Source organism: Globicephala melas, chromosome 8 (assembly GCF_963455315.2).
Source record: "Globicephala melas chromosome 8, mGloMel1.2, whole genome shotgun sequence".
Lineage (NCBI taxonomy): Eukaryota > Metazoa > Chordata > Mammalia > Artiodactyla > Delphinidae > Globicephala > Globicephala melas.
In genome coordinates this window covers 43,964,851-43,989,791 of record NC_083321.1, presented here as the reverse complement: position 1 = coordinate 43,989,791, position 24,941 = coordinate 43,964,851, and the positions used below count along the sequence as shown (strand labels likewise).

Sequence of the window (24,941 nt, the reverse complement as noted above, 5' to 3'; positions counted from 1 at the left end):
GGCACCTAGGCATCACTGACTAAGGATGCTCTTTTCACGGGGAGGAGCCTATCAGTGGGAGGTCCCAGCCCCCAGATGCAGGAAGGCAGATGGGTCAAACCAGGGGAGCAGGACAGCAGCCTGGTAGTACAGGGAGCAGGGTCCAGCCTCTCAAGGAACAGGGTTAGCCAGGACTAGATGCGGAGCCAGGGGCCTAAGAGTGTCAGAGCAAGGCTCCGTCCCAGCAGGGAACGGCTGCCTCTTCAGCTGGGTGCCCTGGTGAAGGGCGTAACCTGCAGAACCATGTGGGGTTTGTCCAGAAACTGACATGATGGAATCTGTAAGAGATACTCATCTGATTCCCTTCTCCCCGCACAGTCACTGAGCAAAGCAGGCTCAGCCCTAGGGTCAGGGCTTGAGTGGGCAGGGAGAGGTGGGCAGCTGCTGCCCAGAGCAGCCAGGAGCTCGAGTCACGCAAGCCAGGTCCTCGGGAGAGTGCTGCCGGACAACATGCGACGACACGAATCTGCGACCACGGCGAGAGTACCTCTCAGGGCGGTGATGAACAAAGAATCTGTCAGTGAGAGGCAGCCCCAGGCAGTACGGAGCAAAAGTGACAGCCTCCAGGGCTCCTGCAGCGTTCAGGACCGGCTGCCTCTGTCTCAAGGTTGCTGGGTACCCTCTCCCGGGCGTGTGGGTGGGCCCCAGAAGTCACACTGGTCAAAGGCACAGGGGTGGGTGGTGATAAGAAGCCTTCTGCCGAGCAGGCTGACAGCCCACGTGCCCGGCTGTATAAACACCTTTAAGCTGCCTGAGTCTTAGTGGTAATTAGATTAGCTATATGGGGTTCTTTTAAGCTCCATAAAGCACACTACTGTCAGACCATTCTTTTCCTCTGCTTTTCTTATTTTTGCAATTATTCCAGCTGCATGCAAAGCTGTTGGTATTTTTACAGCCTGGAATGAGTATCTCTTGTGTAGGACAGCATCTTTGAAACATTAAACAATGATTAGGCAGGCTCTGGGCCAAGGGACGATGGGGGCTTTGCAAGGAGTGGAGGGGGACCCAGCAGCTGGTGGCAAGCAAGCTGGGAGCTCGGATTCTATTTCGTCACTACACTGTGATTTTCTCACCAACAATTAAAAATAACAATGATTCACAGTTGTGTGGTTACTTGTCATTCAGCAGGATTGTGAAGGTGCTCCAGGTAGTGGTGGAAGGGGCTGAACCACAGTTAGTGGGGACTTGCACACCACGGCTCACACAAGCACACACAAGCCCAGTGTTATGGACTGAATGTGTGTGCCCCCAAATTCATACATTCAAGTCCTAATCCCCAAGGTGATGGTATTTGAATGTGGGGCCTTTGGAAGGTAACTAGGTTTAGATGAGGTCATGGGGGTGGAGCCCCCATGATGGGATTAGTGCCCTTGTAAAAAGAGGAGGAGACACTGGAGCTCACTCTCTCTCCACACCCAGGCACCAAGGAAAGGCCATGTGAGGACACAGAGAGAAGGTAGCTGTCTATGAGCCAGGAAGCAGTCTCTCATCAGACACCGAATTTGCTAGCACCTTGATCTTGGACTTCCCAGCCCCCAGAACGTGAGAAGTAAACCTCTATTGTTTAAGCTACCTAGTCAGTGGTATTTTGTTACAGTAGCCTGAATGGACTAAGACACCAGGTGCATACATGCTTGTTCACGGGGCTTACACATGCTCACACACATAAGTGCACACTCACAGTTCATATATCTGCTCAGCCACGTGTTCACATGCACACACGTGCGCACACACACAAGCATAGCAACTTCCCCCTATTTCAAAGGAAATTGGAAGCTGTCCCCCTCTCACAAGGTGACCTAAAGCATGGTTGCCAATTGTACGATTTCCACTCAACTCCGTGCCTAGGAGCCTCTGTGCAATGCATCCCTCCTTCTTACGAAGCCCCGGGCAGAGCTCCAGCTGAGGAGACAGCCACATTCTTCTCTTCAGTGCCTTCTCTGTCCCTGCCTTCTCTGGCCCTGCTGCCCAACATCTCTCTCTGAGGAGTGCACAGAGGTAAGAGAATGAGGACAAAATTCAAGGAAATCTTTTGGAGTCAGAGACCCACGGTGCACCAGAGGCAGCCTTGTTTAACAGTCAAGGGTGTAGGCTCTGAAGCCAGACAGCCTAGGTTCAAATCCCACCTCTGTGTTTGGACAAGTTCCTTTCTCCTCTGTGCCTGTTTCCTTGTTATATAAGATGACATTAATCATGGTTCTTACCGTTGCCACAGAGAGCCGATTAATTTATATAAAGTACTTAGAATAATCTCTGGCACATATGTGATCCAGCCGGCGGGGGAGCAGTGCAGAGTGACTCAAGACTTCTTCTGATCCTGAGCAACTCTGAAGCTTGGAGCTGGGCAAAGGGGCTGGAGGTGTGGGACGAGTGTCATTCCCAGAAGACAGCTAAGCAGGGTAAATGTCCCAGAGTCACCACGAGCAAACCTGAGGGGCCTGGCTGCAGGCTGCCACGTGGACATACGGTGCAGACAATAGGAAGACTGGCCACTGTACCAAGCAGGGGCACAGCATGGAGTGGAGAGGGGCGAGCCTTGGCGGGAGTCAGGAGACCTGAGGTCCCATCCTGGCTCTGTTGCTTACAGACTGCGGGGCACCGGCAAGTCTCTGCCTGATGTGGGTGCTCAGTCCCCCCCACCGGAGAGCCACCTGGGGCTTGCCTGGCAGTCTGCCTCCTGACACCGTGTTGGCAGAGGGACAGCTCCGTTTGGCCTTCTCTCAAGGCCTGCTTACTTCTAAGCCTCCTCCTGCCAAAAGACACGGAAAGCTTTGAGCAAACGTGGCCAGTGAGAAGGCTGGATCCCTGGGGGAAGGATATCCCCTGCCCAGGAGAGAGACGGTTCAATCCCAGCTTGAAGCGTGCAAGGCACTGGGAACTGGCCACTCTCTTGTTGGAAGGCAACAGAAGAGGACAAGTGTCACGCTGGTGTAGGCTGGGCAAGTGACTGCCAGCCAAGCGCTGATCAAAATCTCCAGGGAACGAGATGCTTAAAAGAATATTTGATATCACCATTGCTTTGATGTGCTTTTAGTCACCAAATTCAGGTTCATTTTTGAAATTTCAAGTAGCGTGAAAGAAGAGTGCATGATTTTTTTTTTTTTTTTTTTGCGGTACGCGGGCCTCTCACTGTTGCGGCCTCTCCCGTTGCGGAGCACAGGCTCCAGACGCGCAGGCTCAGCGGCCATGGCTCACGGGCCCAGCCGCTCCGCGGCACGTGGGATCTTCCCGGACCGGAGCACGAACCCGTGTCCCCTGCATCGGCAGGCAGACTCTCAACCACTGCGCCACCAGGGAAGCCCAAGTGCATGACTTTTTTAAGGTTATCAAAAGAGGACGTGAGTTAAGAAAGGAAACAGAGAAACTGACTACAGCAAAGCAAGTGGGGGTGGCTGGATTGTGGGATGGGGTGACTCTGGGACAGCTAGTGAGGGAGCCTAAAAGGGCTCATGTTCATTGAGCACCTGCTCTGGGCCAGGTACTGGAATACCTGAGTCATATGAGAGTATTCACAATATGGGTGGAGTTGGTGAGGCAAGTGTTTAGCTGTGAGCTAAAGTACGTGGTACAAAGTATGTGGCCATTAAAAACCCGTTGAGGGAATGAATGAATGAATGAATAAGTAAATGAATGCCAAGAATCAAAGACAGAGATGACTCTGTCAGGTGCAAATCCTGGTGCTTCCCTCCCTCTGGAGGTCCATAAAGGTTGAATCTCTCAGTCCCAGCTAAAGACACTGGCCCACCGGGATTCTCCAAAAAGCAAGGTAATTAAAACCAGGAGGCTCTGAGCTGTGGTCCCACCATTGCCTCGAGATAACGAAGAGGAGCCAGGAGGGGAGACTTTGTCTCCGAGTGGCAGGGCGGGCAGCCTGGCTGCCACTGTCAGGAAGAGGCTGGGTAACATAGCAGGGAGGAGGCTCAGGTCGGTCATCTGACTCCATGCATAGGACCTGAGTTCAGGCCACGTTGGGGTAACCCTAAGAGAAGCTCCCCTTCTGCTCTGCATTCCTTCCCCTTTCATGCCATCTCCCTGGGATACAGCAGAGAGGTCCCAAGGGCCCCGCCCCAGGAAGAAACACTCCACCCAGCAGTGCCTGCTGCCGAGGCCAGCCCTGAGGGCGCCTAAGTGCCTGCTGCCCCGCACTCCTCAGCTGCAGCACGCTGGACAATGGGGGACAACAATTAGAACTGTGATTCCCAGAGAATGTCCCGTTGCATCAGAATGCTCTGGGAAGCTTATTAAAATGCTGATTCCAAGCCTTGTCCCAGACCTGCAGAATCAACATGAATACTTTCACTGAGTCAATATTTGTTGAACAACTACAAGAACCAGGCACTATTCTAGGTGCTGGAGATACAGCAATGAACAAAACAAAGGTCCCTGTCTTCATGGAACTTACACACTGGTAGAGGGAAAATGTACAAATAAATAAGGGAGGGTAACCAAATGAGTACAGTATATCAGAAGGCGACAGATGCTGTTGAGGAAAAGAAGCATGGAAGGGATGAAGAGTGATGGGGTCAGGGCTGCCGTTTTAACAAGGTGCCATTTGCAACATTTGAACAAAGGCCTGAAGAGGCAAAGGAACAGATATCAGAGGGTAAGAGCATTCCAAGAGGCAGGGGAACAAGTGCAAATGTCCTGAGGTAAGAACGTACCTGGTATGACTCTCCTTATTTTTAATCAAGATCAAACATGAGAGTTTGAGACCACTTTAGCAGAGTGACAGCATCCTACACAGGCGCCAGCCCCTGAAAGAGTGGAGCTTGTTTAGGAAATTGCTAAGGAGGCAAAGGACCGAGACTCAGAGTCCTACACAAGGACCATCTGCAGAGCCTTCAGTCCTTGGCTTCTGAGGCGGAGATAAAGGTCTCGAGCAGCTGGGATGAAGAAAGCTGTGATTAACTGCCCCTTTTTTATGTTTGTGAAAACACAGGCCTGACCCCAAAGCAAACGTGCCCGCAGTCGGGGGGATTTGGGGAACACGAGGCACCAGCACACACAGAACCTGTGACAGCCGCCTGGAGGACAGCCGGCTTCATTTAGAGTTTTAAACACCAGAGTCCCTTCCACCATGCGTTATCTCATTCAAGCCTCCACACAATCCCAGAGGTAAGAATTCTACATCCCAATTCTATAGATAAGGAAAATAGGGTTCACAGAGGTTAAGAACACACATCGGGCAAGAAGCTAGAAAGAGCTGGAACTGAATAGATGGCCTAATGCCAATTCTGCGCTCTTCCCAGCAGAGCGCACTATTTCAGGGAGGCAAAAAAAGCCAGGGCGGCCTTTAGGGGCTGCCCAGCAGCTATTATTACTATTGTTGTTGTTATTGTTTTTATTTCTCTCATTTTAACGCACCCTTAGGGCACCCTTCCAATGTTGCTGCGTACGGCACATTCACCACATTATTACCCCGTATCTCTTCAGAGACCGTGGGGCAGGCAGGGCATAGCAAGGCCTGATGTCCCCACAGGGCACGAAAGAAAACCGAAGTGAAAGACCCATGGTCGGGAGGTGGCAGCACTGAGGCCGGAAACCGAGTCCTATTATAATAGTTTCACCCCATTTTGCATTTTTTCGCTTGACTCCCTGATGGCAGGGGTGAACCTGAGCCGTCACTCCCTCCACACCCTTGGCCCAGGCTGGGCACCCTAGGAATGTTTGTTAGCCGAGCTGAGTTGGCCTGACGTGAAATGAATGAAAGTCCTGTGCTGAGCGGGCTGATGCCCCAGAGGGAGCCTGTCAAGGACACGGCTGGAGCCGCCTTCCCGGACAGGCTGGGACCTCAGGCAGCCCTAGGCTAAGGCTAGAGATGCCTCACTTCCTCTAAGAGCTGCAGTCTCATTGTCTCTGCCACCCCACTTGAGAGCTCAGTACAGGCTGGTCTCGGGGATCCCCATTCCTGGTCGCCTCCCCAGCCCATCCACACAAGGGGCCAACCCCCCTTTGCCTCCAACCACCTCCCCACTCCCCCATCTGCTCCTCCCCAGTGGGAGAAAGACCGGCCTTTTCTTCCTTGGTTTCTGTGCCCTGGGTCCCATCCTCTCCTCCCTCCTCAGAAGCCCTGTCCTCACCATGGCCTCAGAGAACACAGGCACCCCCTCTGCAGACCAATTAAATGACCAGAGCTAAGGCAGGACCCTCCTCTCTTTCTTAAAAGCTGTCCAAGCGAACCAGTGTGCAGTCAGAGTCTTGAGAACAACTCACCTTTCAAAAAAGAGAGAACTACAACACAACACAGCACAATACAACAGAACAAAATAGAACCAAATAACATAGACCAATCTATAATAGAACGTATCAGAGCGCTTTGCACATTGTAAGAATAACTATTGTTTCTTAAAATTTTGTTTCAATTGTGCGTGCATAGGTGTGAGTGGTGTGTCATCCTGGGTCATGACTGGAGACTGGTTAATTGGTAGAAAACCTCGCTCCAGCTCCTGCCTTAGCTCCCGATTCTCCTTCACAGTCAAAATCCCTGATGGAAACATCTACCTCCCAGCTGCTCTTCATCTTCATCTGGCTTCTGGGGCCCCATCCCCAACCCTGCCCACCAAGGTTTCTGTGATCTGCACCTTCCACATCTAATGGCTTCTTCCCAGACTGCGTGTCCTTCCACCTGTCTGTGGGCTCATTCAAACAGATGACTCGTTCCTGAAATTCTCTTTGTCCGAGGAGTCTGTGTCGTCCTCCAGATTCTCCTGGCTCTTCCCTCTCTGTCTCTCACCAGCTAACCTTCTTCCTCCTAACTCCTAAACACCTTACCTCAGTATCCTCTCAGGCTTCTTCTTTTTTTTTTTGTTCTCCCCTCTTCTCTTTGCTACCCTCTCCTTCCAGCTAATGGCTTCAGCTGCTCTGTGTACAAGGCTCCAAATCCACATCCCCATGTTTACTTCTCAAGCTCCGGCTGTGCAGTTGGCCAGCTGTGAGGCAGGCTCCCGGGACTGGAGTTGGGGCTGGGGAGGGGTAATGCTGACAGCACTCAACTCACGGTCACACACTTGACCGGGTCAGGCAGGTGAGGCAAGCTAGGAAGGATTACCATCCCCCTTTACAGAGGAAGAAACTAAAACTCTGAGGGTTGAGGGACGTCTCCCTGGTCACTCATCCACAGTGAGAGGATCCCAGAACCCATGACTTCAGAGTTCAGAGTTCTTTCCCTTCAACCGTGCACTGGAACTCAACGTGTGCAAAAGTGATGCTGCATACTATTCAATAAACCAGAGGTTCTCAACCAGAGCTGTGCAACGGAATCATCAAAAATGCTCTCAAAAGGAGAGACGGCCAGATTCCACCTCCAACCTACTGGGTTAGAATCTTCTGGGAAAGGCTTTTGTTTGTTTTAGCTTTATATTTTGAAGTAATTACAGATTCACAGGAAAGTACACAGAAATACTCAAGGAGGTCCCATGCACCCTTCATCCAGCCTCTCCCAACATCAGCATCTTACACAACCGTAGTACGATATCAAAACGAGGACACTGACGTTGCCACAACGGAAAAGCTTCTCCAGGTCTCTCCAGCAATACAGGCACCCATTTGGGTGTGTGCGTGTAGTTCTGTGCCATTCTGTCATGTGTAGCCTTGTGTAACCACCAGCACAGTCAAGATGCTGTGCCACCACTGCAATGCCTCCCAGAGCTTTGGCTTTGAGAGCCGCCCATCCCTGATGAGGAACACTGCACCCATCCTACTACTCCTCTTGCCCCCCATCCACAGAACGACCATCATCCTCTGAGGCACCCTGGCTTGAGGCTGAATCATCGTTCACCAGCCCTCTTCTGGCCCATCTGACCACAGCCTGTTAGTCAAGAGACCCAGTAGATGCTTCCCTTATGGCATCTCTCAGGCTCACGCCTCGGCCTCAACCCCACATCCACCACTGCTCCAGAGCCCTTGATTTCTTGCCTGTACTGCTGCAACTGTCATCTCGTCCGGTTCCCTTCTTCAGGACGCCCCTTTCCCCCAACAGTAATAAAAACCGCAGCCAAAGCTCTTCATTGCCCAGCCCTGACCGCATCACTCCTCTTACCAAAAACTTTCATGGTTGTCGCCATTTACAAAATAAAGTCCAAACCGTTTAAATTCAAATATGAAATCCTCTATATCTGGCTCGCTTTCCTTACCTAAATTTCTCAAAATCAATCTCAGTTTCCCCCTCTTTCCCACATGAATGAACGATAAAACGGCCTCCTTCAGGCCATGATAAAGTTCTCACCGTGAGGAAGAAATGAAAGGCTTCAAGATTTCCTTCTTCCTGATGCTTCATTCTTTCTTTTGTGATGTGAGGATGGAGCCTGGGGATGCCTCTTGCTTGGAAGGATGGCTCTTCCATCCCTGGCCTCCTTACAGTGTAAGAGGTGAGGGGGCCAGCCGGCACGGGTAGAGCAAGGTAGGGTACACGGGCAGCCTAGTCACGCTGTTGTGGTGTTAGCCACTGGGGAATGGCGCTTTCTCCACTCCTTGGACCCAAGCGAGGTGATGGTAGGTAGCTGCTCGAGGTCTCCCTCACAATAGACCATCACCTTTAAAACTATACTGCCTATTCGCTGCCACCCTTAGGTGCCTTTTCCTTCCTTCACGTCCATGGAACAATGAGAACTAAAGCTCTCATTCATAAGCACTGCCCTTCAGAAAGCTCTAAAATCCCCTTCACAGCATTGCCTCTACACTCGCTTCTACATGATAATAAAATGAAAAAGAAAATTTGCTTATTAAGGTTAAAAATATTTCAGTTATCTGATATGTTTCAGCTTTAATTGATAACAAAACACAAACTGCTCATCTGAACTTCTCATGACAGCAACGGACTCACTGGGAAATTTACTACCTGACATCAGAGAAAACGTTAAAGATAACACAGGCTCAGTGACTCTGTGATCCTGTGACCCAGCGGTCTATTTTTTAAAGTCATGAATTATCCATAGAACATTCATATTAATGGTCCTATCAAGAGCACTGGCTCCTTTTTTAAAAAATTAATTTATTTATTTAATTTATGTATTTTTGGCTGCGTTGGGTCTTCGTTACTGCTCGCAGGCTTTCTCTAGTTGTGGCGAGCGGGGGCTACTCTTCGTTGCGGTGTGCGGGCTTCTCATTGCAGTGGCTTCTCTTGTTGCAGAGCACGGGCTCTAGGCGCACAGGCTTCAGTAGCTGTGGCTCGTGAGCTCTAGAGCGCAGGCTCAGTAGTTGTGGCGCAGGGGCTTCGCTGTTCCGCGGCACGTGGGATCTTCCCGGACCAGGGCAAGAACCCGTGTCCCCTGCATTGGCAAGCGGATTCTTAACCACTGCGCCACCAGGGAAGCCCAAGAGCATTGGTTCCTAAACTGTCTCAATACATGGTCTCTAAGCTTGGAGAATATTATGGGGATGGTACATGTGGGAGGAGTCAGAAGCCATGGAATACGCACCAAGGGAAAGAGGTAGCTGGTAGTAGCCGGAGAAAGCGAGATGTGACGTGAGGGCTTCAACGAGGGCTTGCTGGCCACCTGGGGCTTTGCTCAGGCCAGATGGAATGAGGAACAGGGCGTCCAGAAAAGAGGTTAGACTTTCAACAGCTCTGTTGCTGTCATTGCATGGTACGTCTTCTACCATCCCCACCATCAACACCACTATGGCCACCACCACCGGCACCATCAACACCTCCACCATCATCACCACCACCACCAATGGACAAGCTTCCAGGCAAAGGCCAAGGCATGCAGCAAAATGAAATGATGCTTCACAGAAAAGAGTCACTGGAAATGTTCACTGTGTACATGGAGGGGATAGACGTCACGGCTATTTATCTTATCGCACTGCACTAGGATGTTGGGGGAGACAGTTGACAGCCAGCGAGGGAAAGCCTGGGGACCAGGCCCCTCTGGAGTTTGGAGAAGGTGCAACTGTGGAGTGAACCTTCCAGAGCGATGACCATCATGAATCTCTCCTCTTTGAGGCAACATCCCAGAGAAGGGAGATCCGTGGAGAGCCTCAAGAAAATGAGAACCCCGAACAGAGGCTGGCGCCTCCGCTCAGATGTCCGCACGGGGCAGGGGGCCAGGCACTCACCATTACTGCTGTTGTCATCCACCAGGATGATCTCCTTGAGCAGGTGCGGAGGTGTGCGCTCGATGGCTGAGTGGATGGAGCGCAGCAGCACGGAGAGCGCTTCGTTGACGAAGATGAACACGATGCTCACCTCTGGGAGGCTGCTGGGAAACGAGAGGTTGCGGCACCTGGAAAGAAGAGCAGCCGGGAACTTAGATCTGTCGCTGACTTGGCTGAGGTCCCCCCGGGTGCTGGCCCACCCACGCCTTGGCTCCAGCTTTGCTGGAGGACTCGGGAGTCCAGATTCTTCCCAGGGTCTTTCTCTTGATATACTTAAGATAAGCCCTAAGTGTACAGCAGACAGGCCCTCAACCACTGAAACCGGTTTGCCCCACTACAGAGTCTGAATTTGTCAGTGACTCCCCCAACTGAACAGTTGTACCGTTAGTGCAGGGCCCGGAACCCGGCAGGCAGTCACTGAGTGTTTATTGGAAGAATGACTCCATATTTCTAAATCCAGTAGGATGGGAAATGCAACCAATGAAAGTCTTAGTTTTTCCAAACTGGTAGCCAGCGCCTAAGCGAGGCCAGACCTTAGATGACCTGCCTCAGGAGAAAAATATGTCTCCTTCCAGAGACTCCTACTGCCAGAAGCCACTCTGCCTCATTCCAGAAATCACACTGCCTGGGGCCTCTCCCACCTCTCACTTATCTCAGGGATTCAGCCTCCAGAAAAGGTTGAAGCCAGCGTCAGAGGCTCAACACACTAGAGGACTGGAAGGACACTTCCAACCTCACTTCACAGATGAAGACACTAAGGCTCGGATAGGCTAGGTCCCCGCCATGTGTCAGCTGTCAAGACGGCATCTCAACTCCGGTCTTCTTACATCTACACCGGGGTTCTTCCTTCAGGGAGAAGTGGTCTGGGGAGAGACTGCCTCTAACTGGCCATTGCCTCCCTAGCTCCACTGAAACCCTAAAGCCATTTGGAGGTCTCTTATCCAAAGCACAGGAGGCAAGATCGTAAAAGTCTGCGCGCCATTCTCCACGGGAGGAGGAACATGCAACCCTAAAATCAGATCCCATCAAGAGGCCAGACCATAAGAAGTGCCACGGTTCCCAAGGGCATGTCATTTCCTTCCATTGCAAACGTTGCCTTTATGGGTAGGAAATCATTGCTGGTCCCTAAATACTGTTTCAGAAGGCACTGAGCTCCCATCTTCAGGATACTTGAATGAAAGGAGAGAGCAGCAACTGTAGCCCTGTCCCAGGTCCTGGGCTCAGAAAAGAGGCTGCCTGCTCCCAGGGACAGGTTTGATCAGCCACTGATGGTTCCAGGGGTTCAATGCTGGTGACCATGTTGCATTGCTCCAAAGTGGGAGGTGCAGCCAGGTGAGAACATGCAATAATGAGCATAATAGCGCAGGGCTTCTGCTCGTCAGTAATTAAAGTGCTGCAGGATAGGGACGGGTCTGTTCTTCCTTAATGAGGAAGGCTACAGGATAACCAGCACTGAGCAATTTTAGAGAAATCACAGTGGGGTCCCAGCCTGCTTAAAAGCCGGAGATTAATAAACTAAAATCACTGTCTCTATGGTTACCAGAAATTTACAGAAACTTCTCCAATTCTATTTCCAGCTCTCCTTTTCTCTCACCAAAGATAGGTGGGGGAAGGGAAAGAACCAAGCGTTTACCCAAATCTGCTTCATACTTAGAATTTGAGTAAAGCCAACAGGTTAACAGATTAATGTAGAATTCATACATTGTTGTATTTAATGGAATAGATATTTATTGAGTTTCTTCCATGAGATAGGTACTGCACTGAGGGTACAGCAGGACACGGACAAAGGGCCTGTCCTCATGGAGCTTATGCTTTGATGGGGGAAGCAGGTGAACATGGAAGCAAACAAATGATACAACTTCCTATAAGTGCTGAGATGAAAAGTAACGTGGGGTTGGCGGATAGCGTGATGCCCTGGCAGCTGTTCTAGAAGGAGTGCTTAGGGAAGGGCTCTGTGAGGGGAGAGGTCTGACCAGAAACTCACATGGCACGCCACAGTGAGCTGTGCAAAGGCCCAGTGGGGCGAAGGGAACCGTGCTGTGACTGGAGAGGAGGTGATGGAGGGAACCAGCTCATGGAAGTGCAGCAAAGGGCAGGAGGAGATGAGGAGGTGGAGGGAGGGACTTAAATGAAGGAGAAACTGGAACGACTCCTTAAGCTTAACAGACCCTTTCCAAAAATTTCTTGTTGTTGTGATAACAGAAATTAAAAGGCTGCTGGTTAACAGTCAAACAATGCTTCTGGCTAGTGCTTATTTATGGTTATCAAGACCAGCAGCTGGCCTTTCCTTAAGCATGGAGACTGACAGAAGTACTAACATGCAACCTACTTGCTAACTGCAGTTTAAAAATAATCCTTTAGGGCTTCCCTGGTGGCGCAGTGGTTTAGAGTCCGCCTGCCGATGCAGGGGACACGGGTTCGTGCCCCGGTCCGGGAAGATCCCACATGCCGCGGGCGGCTGGGCCCGTGAGCCATGGCCGCTGAGCCTGCGCGTCCGGAGCCTGTGCTCCGCAACGGGAGAGGCCACAACAGTGAGAGGCCCGTGTACCACCAAAAAAAAAAAATCCTTTATATGGTCAGACTACTAGCACATGACCTTTATTTTTCTTTTATGAAAGTGTAATGAACAGCTCCTAATAAGGTCAATATATCAGTACACTGTCAGTTCACTGTCCGCCCCACTAACTCCACCAGCATGAAGACTGTGACCCTACGTCTGTCCCCACTTCTCCAGGGGTTTCCTCTGAGTTCTCAGAGCCTCACTATCTGAAGCTTCCGGTGGTTCTCAAGTCTTTTCCAGGGTTAGGGGTTAATTGCCTTCTCCTCCTCTCTTCCCTTCTTAATTCTCAGTCTAACCACTCCATTTCCGCCTTCCAAGGAGACCAAGTTGAATGTCTCCCAGTAACGGCCACGGCCGTCCTGATGGCTTGAGCAGCTGCTGTGTCTAGGATCTGTCTCCTGAAGACCTTTCTGTGAGCAGAGTAGAAACGTTACTTTTGTTTTACAAGCTAAACTCTGCTGATCACTATTTTCGCATGAAAGACTCTTTCGAACAAGGTTGTTACTTAACAGCCCTTTTGAACAGAACACCTAGGAAAGCGCATCACATTTGTGTGTGTTTATTGCCTGTCTCCCTCTACTATAATGACCCTCCCTGAGAGCAGGGACTTTATTTTGCTACTGTGCTAGCTCCCAACCTTAAGCCAGGGTGTGGCATAGAGTAGGTTTTTGGAATTGAACAACACGAACAGGTTTATTTATTTTATCCATGCATGCTTGGGAGATATTGCGGGTTCGGTTCCAGACCACTGAAATAAGGCAAATACTGCAATACAGTGAGTCACATAAATATTTTGGTTTCCCAGTGCATTTAAAATTATGTTTCTACTACACTGTAGTGTATTAAGTGTACAATAGCATTATGTCCAAAAGAAACCAATGTACATGCCTTAATTAAAAATATTTTATTGCTAAAATATGCTAAGCATCATTTGACAACACAAACCTTCAATCTGTAGAAAATGCAGTATCTGCGAAGTACAGTAAAGTGAAATACAGTAAGACAAGATATGCCTGCATAAGGCCTAAATTTCACATGCGTGTCACTGATCTCAGCACGCTCTTTTCATACAAACCTCCTCCCTCTGAAGGGGAGTCAGGTCCTCTCCCACCAGCAGGCCCTTCCTCTTCCACCCTCCCTCCCCTGGATTTGTGGCCCCAACTGCTCACTTTCAGTCTCCAGCAGGCTCTCAGTTCCTTTGCACTGTAACTAAGTGATCCCTCCAGGCCAAATGTCCTGACCTCCTAAAATCCTTCCTTCCTCCCCTTCTCTCCTGGGAGCCACTCAGGGCCCTCCCAGGAACAGCCACGGTGCTTTTTCTCCACACCTCATGGCATCTAACCTAAACCTGGGTCTGCGTGAGCAGGCAGGTGAAGGGTAGGCAGGTTAAGAAAGACGAGGTGGGATAGTTTATAGGGAGAGAACATTGCAGGGGAGGGGGACGAATAGAGCCACCCAGATGCTGACCCAGCTGTGCCCCGACTTGCTGCGTAATCCTGGGCAAGCCACTTTCCTGCTCTCCATATCTTGCCACAGATTAAGGGAGGTAGAAGCAATGATCAGAGGTGTCTTCTCTGTACAGTTCAGGATCTTCTATCTCACATGTGGTGAATGGAAGATGTCTCACTAAAGAAAGAGCTTGCAAACTTTCTCTCCCTCCTAGCCAGTACCTGGTCGTCACCAAATGCCACAAGACACATACATCCCCTTACCACTGTTGTGACTAGGCAGGGTGACCAGCTTCATCCTGGTCTGCCCAGGACTCTCCCAGTTTCAACACTGAGAGTCCCAAGCACACTGGGATGGGTTGGTCATCCTATGACTAGACCACAGCTTCCTGATGATAGGGACAGATATTGTTCACGACTGCATGCCCTCTGCCGGGCACTGTTCCTGGCCATCAACAGGCATTCAGCCTGCATCTCTTGAATGAACTGATAGCATCCTTTTCAAAGTCCCCAACACACACACATTCACACAGTATGATCGCAACCTTTGTTTCAACATCAAAGCAGAACTTACATGGCTGAGAGGAGAGGCCAAAAGAGGGGGGAAGAACAGCACGTCAGGTGAGATGTCTGCACACCTGCCGGTCACACTCACCATCATCACTGCCGGATACTGAACTCAGGACAGAAGCCTGCCTGCAGCGGGGCAGCCCAAGGCCTTCCAAAGAAACACACGTCCAAGAGGGTTGTTCCAGACCCGAGCCCAGCAATTCTGTTCCCGAGTCCGGCCACTTCACCCACAAACCAGCACCAGCCTCTGCCCGAGGGCTGTGCCTCTCATATTCACACACTGAGATGTTCTCCCCCAGCACCTGCATCCTCCTGGGTCTGGCCAGCACAGCCTTTGCTCCCAGAGCCTGCTGTCCCCACCTGCTCTGGTGTCTGCCTCTGTCCTCCCCTTCTCCACTTGCCTCTCCAGAGAAGGGCCAGGGGACATGAGAATCGGAGGAACCACCAGGTGTAACTTGCCCTTCCCTATTGGTGCTCCTTGAGAAAGCCTGACTGTACCAGACTGGTCCCTTACACATTTTGAGAAGAGGTACACTCTCCTGTAAAATTAACCATAGAAGTTCCCTTTTTATTTTATTCTTGTTCAAAGTTGAGCCATTTTCCACTAGAGATAAAAACAAGGCATTTCTGAGAGGGGAGTACTATGGTTGTCTAATAAGCCGGGACTGATGGTCATGATAAAGTCAACTACATCCATCTCTGCACACAGAGGTGGTGTGGGTATGGAAGTGGCTATGTAGGGAGCCTCCCAGCAGAGCTCCCTGACACGGTTTGGAGCTGTTTATGAGGCAAGTTTATATCAAAAGCCTTAGCGCTGCCACTGCCCGCGAGAGGCAGGGAAGCAGTAGCAGACTAAGGAAGGCCGAGCCAGGCCCTCTGCCACTGGGTACCACCCGGGGCAGCAGCCAGACACCCCCATATTGGACCGATGGATTCTCCCCTCCCTGTGACCTCGGCAAATCTACGAGCCCCCGGTCCATCAGAGCATGACTCGTGGAGGCTGCCTGACCTCTTCCAGAGCAAAGATCAAAGCAGAATGTGCGCTGTGGTCTGCCGGCCAACGTGCACAGGGAACCAGGTCCAACTATGCCTGGATGCTGGGAGTGGAGGAGGGACCGCCCTGGACCAAACAGAGAGAAGACGACACTCCCAGGTACCCACTCCCCTGAGTGCCCGGAGCCCCTCTTTCTTCCCAGGTTTCTCCTAGAGAGGCTCTACCCTGTACCTGTGGTCAGCACACCAGGGCTCAGCTGGACCGTTAACCCCCTGGAGCATAAACCCTGGGATTAGCAGTGGCTTCTTGTCCTTACAGCTATCTGTGTCCTCACTCTGGCCTCCACCCTTCTACCTGTACCCACAGGACCTGCTTGGTCGTCCTCTGGCCTCACTTGGGTACACTTCTGGCTTCTTCCAGAACCTTCCAGATTAGATAGGCTCCCAGCCTGCCAGCGACCAGTCTGTTGGGCTTAATGAGAGCCGAAGATGAGGGCAATATGGGGGTTCTCACTGGGCACGAGTGCAGTCGAGACTTCCACTCCCTGTGCCTGGCGTCTCTATCACCACAACCTCTGGAGCTCAGAGACTGCATGGTACAGCTACCCCTACTGCCCAGGGACTCCTCACAGAATATCTGGAAGTAACAATAGTACTAATTTCCATTTACTGAGTGCTTATGATTTGCCATAAACCATGCTAAGAGATATACAGATGTTTTTACTCTTTTTTCCCCGCTCTGAACTTTATTCCTTCCTACAGTCTTATATAGTAAACATTTTATCCCCGTTTTACAGATGAGGGAAATAGGGCTGAGGCAGTAAGTTATCTTCCAGGGCTTACACCTGGGCTCATTTGCCTCCAAAGCCAGTACTCATAGTCTCCACTAAACTAGGGTCCGTACCTTCTTTCCACACCCACCCAGAGATTCACCTGTCCAGATACTGGTGTTGTGATAACCCAAAGACCTGGTGGAGGGAGGGGCAAAATGAAAGTCACTCCAGGTCAACTCTGATGAAAGATGGGGCAGATGTAGTGTGTCTAATGGGATGATGTGGACTAACGTGATAAAATACTACTGGGCACGTGAAGCCTCCAATTGTCTCCTTGTACCATTGCTCCCATTGAGATAAACCCTCCCCATATATACTCCTTGTATGAAGCTGTCTGTGTCCTCTGCCAGGTGGTCTCACCATTCCGCCCACAACTCATGGGACCAGAGACTGCTTCCTAAGCCCCAAATAGCTACCGACGGGCTGGCAGTCAGTGTACAGAGCAGTGTAGCCCAGGAGCTCTTATAGCCAGGTCTCATAATATTGAAGAAGGACCAGCAGTCCTATCAAGCCCTTTCTCATGGGGAGGTTGAACATGAGGTACCCTAAGAAGACGGAAGCAGAAATGATGGGGGAGGAAACAGAACACTGTCACTGAGTGAGCTGCAGACGTGGACAGTCACTGTTAGAGACATGGCACTCTAAGAGATGAACAGAGAGGATGCACACTCGAGCCTGTCCAGGATGTCCTGAGCCACGCTGCCCTCCTCCAGAGCCTGGATAGGTGGCTTCCGCTGGTGTGATTATGTGACTGCGTAGACACTGGCCCACAAAGAATCCCAGCCATCTGTGGTCATCTGAGTGAGTTGAGTGCCTTCTTCCATGAGAGCACACCTACCCTAGCGAAGGAAGACCCACTGCACTTCCTGGACTGGGATCGGATCTCCCTGCTAGACTCTCACAGCCTCTTTCGTTTTTCTTATATGCTATGGCAACGTGTTTTTACGTGGTTATTTAACAGACGTCAGTGTCTCCATTCAACTACAAGCTGCATGAGGTCAACAGAATATCTGCTTTGCTCACCAGGTCCCCCTTGTGCCTCACACAGTGTCCAGCACAGAGTACAAACTCAGAAAGCACCGGCTATCTGGCTGAATGAACAAATGAATCAATGCTCGAATAGCAGACAGTAGAATGAATGCAGGCCCGGGAAAGCTTTGTGGGTGGGAATCCCACTGCGGCCTGACAGAATGGGAATCATGGAGTTGAACACATACTCCCTGCCTGACCACAACAGTAAGCCCAGATCATCCAATAAGCCAGAGGGTACATGGAGCTAGTGGGGCTACCTAGTGTAGGCAGGGGCTTCGGGGGCCTGGCAGGAGGCCACGTCTGGCTGAGATGTGGAGGAGACAATGGACATCTGAGAACAGGAGTTTTCACAGTCTGCAAGGCAAAAGAAATGGGCCACAGCCTGATCCTGGAAGAGCATCTGACACTGGAATCACTACAGGTAAACTTCTAAGTAGATGTGATCATCAACATGTCCAGCTTTCAACCAGAGGCAGAAGTTCTGCAAGGGGACTCTGTTGATTCAGAGAAAGGATCTGCTATGTCAAATGTAGATTGTAAGGGGAACAAGAGAAAAATGAATCAATTAAAATGTAAACAGCCAACGGGAAGCAGGGGGACCATTTGTTCCTAAAACATCTTAGAAATCCAGGGAAAATGGGGTCCCTGGGACTACATGGACTGCCACCCAGGGAATAAAAGTCAGCTGGCTCTGGTGGAAAAATCACACAAAGGACCGAGCATCTCCTTGTGGGAAGTTTGTGGGTGAGCGGGCCAGGCCAGCGGCAAGGAGAGCTGAGGAACGTGGGGTAAAGGGAAGGCAGGTCCGACAGGTGGGAAAAAGGAGGACGGGGCGTCTTTGCTCTCCAGCAGAGCCTTGCTCCGGCCTCTGATGCCCAGAACTCTGGTGCTGGGGAGAAATCACTCTGTCCTGCACTGCCTACCTGGCCCTCCTCACCTAGTGCCAGGGTGGAAGGCTTGTCCCGTGTGGCTCCTTGTGCGCTTTGTGGTGTTTCTGGTAAAGTCTTGACCATGTCCCCCAGGCCATCTCTTTTACAAATCAGAGACCCAGATAAAAAGTAGTAAAAAGTTAAATAGCAGTTACTATGATGTCAGGCAATGTTCTAAGAGCTCTATGTATATTACACATTCAATCTTTGTATTACCATCTCTAATTTACAGATAGGAAAACCAAGACACAGAGAGGCTAGGTAACTTACTGGAGGTCAACCAGCTCTGTAAGTGACAGGCCTGGCCTTGGATCCCAGGGAATTGGGTTCTACATATCACTCTATAATCTAGCAAAAACTTCATCTGTTTGTCATGTTACTCAGCTCTTCTCCTGAGTCGTTCTCCTCTAAACATATGCCACTTTCTCTATATCCCATAAAATCCAATTCTGCAGTTGTGATCTGAGTAAAACAAAACTATTGCCTCCCCATTTTAAGGCATTAATACAGCTCAAGATTATATCATCTTTAAGAACAACTATGTGATACTATTGGCCCATAAAATGTTTAATTAACTAAGATTCAGAAGCATTTTCCCAGATTGCTCCAGTTAAGAATTATTTCTCCCTATGTTTGTGTAGTCAGCATTTTTTTTTTTTTTTTTTTTTTTTTTTGTGGTACGCGGGCCTCTCACTGTTGTGGCCTCTCCCATTGCGGAGCACAGGCTCCGGACGCGCAGGCTCAGCGGCCATGGCTCATGGGCCCAGCCACTCCGCGGCATGTGGGATCTTCCCGGACCGGGGCACGAACCTGCGTCCCCTGCATCAGCAGGCGGACTCTCAACCACTGCGCCACCAGGGAAGCCCTAGTCAGCATTTTTGATGTAACAGCAGAACCGTTACCCAGGGTGTTAATTTTACCCCCTTTGTCCTGAGGCTGCCCTCATGGAAGTGTCATCTTTCAAAGACTTCTGGGTCATCTCCACAGAGGCAAAATCCCAAACTAGAAAAGCTCCCCTAGGCAGGGCGGGGCACGGAGCCTGAGTAGTGTCCTGGAGACACAGACACAGGTAAAAATACTGGCTCTGCAACATACCACTGGTGGGAGCTTGACCAAGTTTCTTAACCTTGTAAATATTCAGTATTCTCCTATATAAAATGGAAATAATAATAACTACCCCAGAGAGACGAGAGGATAAAGTTAAAGGACAACATAGACATTAAGCATTTTGCACAGTGCCTGCCACGTTAAGTGAGCAAGTGGTGGCTCTTGGTGTAAATCCTTAGCCCCAGCGTAGGAACCCCGACATGATCCAGCAATCATGTCCCAGCTCCTCACCTGAAACCGCCCCTCTTCCCTGCCAGGACCAGATATATAACTTGTGGGGCTCAGTGCAAAAGGAAAATATGGTGGCCCCTGTTGAAAAATTATTAAGAATTTTAGCACAGCAACAGCAGATCATTAAACCAAGCACAGAGCCCTTCTAGCCTTCTCAGGATCCTGTGCAAAAGGGGCCCACTGTATAGTGTCCTGATACTAATACTGCCGCTGTAAACAAGTCCCACAAACTTGGTGACTTCAAATAACACAAATCTGTTATCTTCTGGTTCTGGAGGCCAGAAGTCTGACAAAGGTCTCACTGGGCTAATATCAAAGTATCAGCAGAACTGCACTCCTTTCTGTAGGTTCTAGGTGATAATCTGTTAGATACTGTTCTTGCCTTTTTCAGTATCTAAAGGCTGCCCACATTCATGGCTCTTTTCCATCTTCAAAGCCAGCAATGGCTGGTTGAGTCCTTCTCACATAGCCATCTCTCTGGCTTATTCTTCCACTTTCAAGTGCCCTGTGACTACATTGGGTCGAACCGGATAATTCAGGATGATCTCCTTATTTTAGTCAGCTAATTAGCAACCTTAATTCCACCTGCAACCTTAATTCTCCTTTGCCGTGTAACATACCATATTCACAGGTTCCAGAGATTAGGATGTGAACACCCTTGGGAGGCCATTATCCTGCCTCCCATACACACTCATGAAGACAGCACTGTTGACCCCCAAAGTTCAGAGATCTCAGATGTCTGTCTGGAGGTTGCACCATGAAGACCCCGTGGCCCTCCGATCCACACACACAAACCTGGTGACCATCCTCATAGTGGTGGCAGCAAATACCCACAGCCACCTTGGATGGACCCTAACCTGCTCCTAGGGGGACCCAGAGCCCTGGCTCCAGGCTGCATTCTTTCTCTTCTATAATCTCATCCTGCTTCTTTCCACTTGGATGTTCACACAGGGTCTCTTCAGCTCAGGACCCAGGGATCCTTTGTGGGTGGGTATGTGTGGATCTGCCCCAGTTGCTCCTACCTAGGGCTGCAGAAAATAGTCCAATCCCCTTTACCAGCCCCTTGTGCCTCAAGCCCCAGGCCTTAACCTACCAGTCAACCCAAGAGCCAGTCCACCCTCACTCCTGGGAGGGATGTGGACCTCAGGGGATGCTGGTGAGAAAGGCAACATCATTACTGATGGCTCAGGGGCCTCTGAGGATCTGCCAGCAAGAGGCAGGAAGCAATACCTGCTGGAGGCTCTGACCCAAGCTACCTTAGAGGCAGGCCATAGAGTTGCCATGGCAATGTGACAGCCCTGAAGCCGGAGCCCACGAGCCCCTCCTGTTCCTACCCATACCCAATGCCCACTAGATCAAGGGCTCATCCCTTACATCCCCTGGCCCCTGTACGGAAATAATACCCACTGCCTGCAGGAAAGAATGAGGCAGGCACCGGCTGCTGTGGAGCTGGTGAGTACCAATATGCTAACTACCCCACCCGCCATCACTGGGGTGGGAGGCCCACCCTTACCTTCCTGTCCTGATCTGGCAAGCTTGCTTTAGCCCTCCACGATCCTCCTTCCCCACAATCACAACCCATTTTCTCAGTGACCTCCCTAAAGATGCCGCCTCCATCCTCCCTCTCCATCCCACAGGCAAAGGACTTCCTTGATCTCTTCCTCACACCATAACTTTTCAAAAAGTTGACGCTTAATTTATATGCAGTGAAATGCACAGATCTTAAGTGTGTAGTTCGACGCGTTTTGACAAATATATATACCTATGTATATATATACATATATATACCCAATCAAGACTTGTCTTCCCCTTCTTCTCTTTTTGCCTCTGGGAGATTATTTTGGAGGCTACAGGTAAGAAGGGGCAGGTGGGACACTGGGAGGCAGGAGGAGGGACATAGAGAAAGCCATGGGGATGTTTGGAGCTTGTAGCTGGGGACATGAGGGATGGAGTAAAGTCCAGCCAGACTGAGATGCAGACTTTCTCCCCTTCGATCCTGAGGCCCCTGTGTCTTTCACCCCAGGAAGCAAGAAGGCAAACCCCTGTCCAGATCTGGCAAAGGCCTCACGTGGGGTGAAGTCTAGGAGGCTCACCAGAAGGGGCAACCACTGTCCTGTCTCCTCTGGGTCTTCCCACCTGGATGGCCAAGGGGCCTGCTCTGTTCTTATTAATATAATGCAGGAAGAATGAATGGCACTTTGACTTCCCCGAAAGCCAAGTGTCCTGGTGCCCGGAGGAAATATGTCCTCTGTCTGCATGGATCAAAGACCCCAGATGAGGCTAATGAAACTGTGGCATTTCCAGTTCCCATGTCCTTCTGAGGCAGGAGATAGATGGGCCTCAGGCTGAGCAGCTGGAGTTTGCTCCCTGGGGACAGATACTCCAAAACAGCCAGAGGGAGAGAGGAGCTGAGTCCCGCCCAGATAAAAGGTAGAGACCACATATGTCTCACTCTTGAGGTCAAGGAGACCTTCCCGACTACACATGCGCAGAAAAGATCCTTGAAGGTCAAGAAGGGAGTGATGTCAACCTATCCATAGGCTTCTTCGCCAGAATCCATCTTGGCTAAGAGATGGGTGCGTGCACACGGGACGACCCTCATGTAAACCAAATAAGGACTCAGAACCAGGCAAAGCAAGATCACTGCCAAAGGAAACCCAGAAGAAATGCCCCATACAAGTGAGTCAAACTACCACAAGGGTGCTACTCTCTGAGTCCACCCGTGTATGCCTATTCACACGTACTCTTTTTTCCTCCCAATAAACACTTTATTTGTTTCACTACTTTCCGTCTCTTTGTAGAAATTTATTTCTACAAAGCTGATGGGCCAGAGCCTTGTCACTGGCCACTGGTCCCTGGTGGTCTAATGGCTAGGGTTCAGCGCTCTCACTGCCACGGTCTAACTTCAGCCTCTGGTTGGAGAACCGAAATCCTGCTTCAAGTCAAGCCCACCTGAGATGACTTCCATCTCCAGGGGAGAGTGGCCAAAACTGGTAAAGGGAGCCTCCTTGCAGATGTCAACCTCCAAGTGCTGCTTCCCTGAGCAGAGGCCCCAGGAGGACAGGGCTTCTGTGGGTGTCAAGTGCAGTCCCTGACTTACTAGAAACCTTCATGGATGACTCCTTCCCAAGGAGGCAGGAGATCCTCTGCAAGTTTTCTGATCACTGCCTTCTGATCCCATCACCTTTCACTCTGGATCCCACTACAGTGTAAGCTCCTTGAGGTTTCTCTGTCTGACGCTTTACTGGGTACCTGGCACATATTTGGTGCTCAATAAATATTTATTGGATGAATAAACTAATGAAGCCTACCTAGCAACCAGTTGGATGGATTTTTTTCCTTCTAGTTACCTCTTGTCCTGTGTATAAGGCGCTGAGCACACTTCGGCCCTCTCTCAGCCAGATGACAAGGTGGTCAGATTACCAAGAAAGGAGATAAAATAAGGGCCCAGCCAGAGGTGATGGAAGGGAGGGTAGGGAAGAATTTGGGACACCCACTTTCTGGTCCAGGAATGAAGCCAATGAGCATAGCATCAGGGTTAGAACTTGGCAAAGTTAAGAATACAAAGAGCAGAGCTTCCCTGGTGGTGCAGTGGTTGAGAGTCTGCCTGCCGATGCAGGGGACACGGGTTCGTGCCTCGGGCCGGGAGGATCCCGCATGCCACGGAGCAGCTGGGCCCATGAGCCATGGCCACTGGGCCTGCACGTCCGGAGCCTGTGCTCCACAGCGGGAGAGGCCACAGTGGTGAGAGGCCCGCACACCACAAAAAAAAGAAAAGAAAAGAAAAGAATAGTGCAGAATCCAAGCATGCCTCCAGGGGCAGAAATCCCCAAGGGCAAACAGGAGGTAAAAGGAGGAAAGGCACAGGAGCTGGGACTGAAGCAAGGTACACCTGGCGTGACGTGATTCTTCTAGAGACTGTCCTTAGCATGAGGCTTCCTCTCCAGATGCTCCCTGTACCCCGACCCACCTTGCTCTAAATCCCAACATTTGCCATCGCTGAGGTTTCACTCTATGCCTTGATAACAGCTTTGAGGTTCACTAAAACAATTCTTCCACTTCCTGAACCAGATAAGCCAATTAGCTCCATGCTGTACACTGTTAAAGCAGGCCCCATCCCCAGTAGAATGACACAAACGGACACCTCAAGGCAGTGAAACACAGTGCCGGTTACAAGCACAAATTCTATTGCCAGACTGCCTGAGTTCAAATCCCAGTTCTGCCCCTAGTGACCTTGGGCAGATTACATAATCTCTCTGCGCCTCAGTTTCCTCTTGTATAAAAGGGAGACTAATAATAATACTATAAAATAGCAAGAAATACGTATATTGATCTCTGCCCCCAGTTCCTGACAATATTTATTATTAGTCTTAGACTAATAATACTGTGAAATAGTAAGAAATACATATATTGATCTCTGCCTCCAGTTCCTGACAATATTTATTTAGTCTTTGACCCATAGCCCCTAAATCCTTTGTAATTTACTGAGTGAAAGGAGTGTCTGACACAGAGGTCCCAAATCCTTTAGCATTTCCTGGGTGATCGGAGTATCTCTTTTTTTCTCAAAACAGATAATTTTTTACTGAATTATAGTTGATTTACAATGTTGTGTTAGTTTCAGGCATACAGTAAAGTGATTCAATTATACGTATATGTATATATCTATTCTTTTTCAGATTGTTTTCCATTATAGGTTACTATAAGACATTGAATATAGTTCCCTGTGCTATACAGTAGGCCCTTGTTGTTTATCTATTTTATATATAGTCGTGTGTATCTGTTAATCCTAAACTCCTAATTTATCCCTCCCCCCTCTTTCCCCTTTGGTAACCATACGTTTGTTTTCTATGTCTGTGAACCTATTTCTGTTTTATAAATAACTTTGTTTTTTTTTTAGATTTCACATACAAGTGATACCATATGATATCTGTCTTTCTCTGACTTATTTCACTTAGTATGATAATCTCTAGGTCCATCCATGTTGCTTCAAATGGCATTACTTCATTCATATATATGTGTGTGTAGATATATATATATACACACCACGTCTTCTTTATCCATTCATCTGTCGATGGACATTTAGGTTGCTTCCATTACTTGACTA

The 24,941-nt window shown here is 49.9% G+C and overlaps 1 protein-coding gene across 2 annotated transcripts in view; it reads right to left on the bottom strand.

The window, feature by feature from the left end:
• Positions 1-24,941, bottom strand: part of GALNT18 (polypeptide N-acetylgalactosaminyltransferase 18) — a 355,688-nt gene that overhangs the window by 163,458 nt on the left and 167,289 nt on the right. For both annotated transcript variants that reach the window (XM_030831400.2, XM_030831402.2), the window contains exon 3: positions 10,096-10,262. In XM_030831400.2, the coding sequence (XP_030687260.1) occupies positions 10,096-10,262 (167 nt within the window). The remainder of the gene's footprint in view (positions 1-10,095; positions 10,263-24,941) is intronic.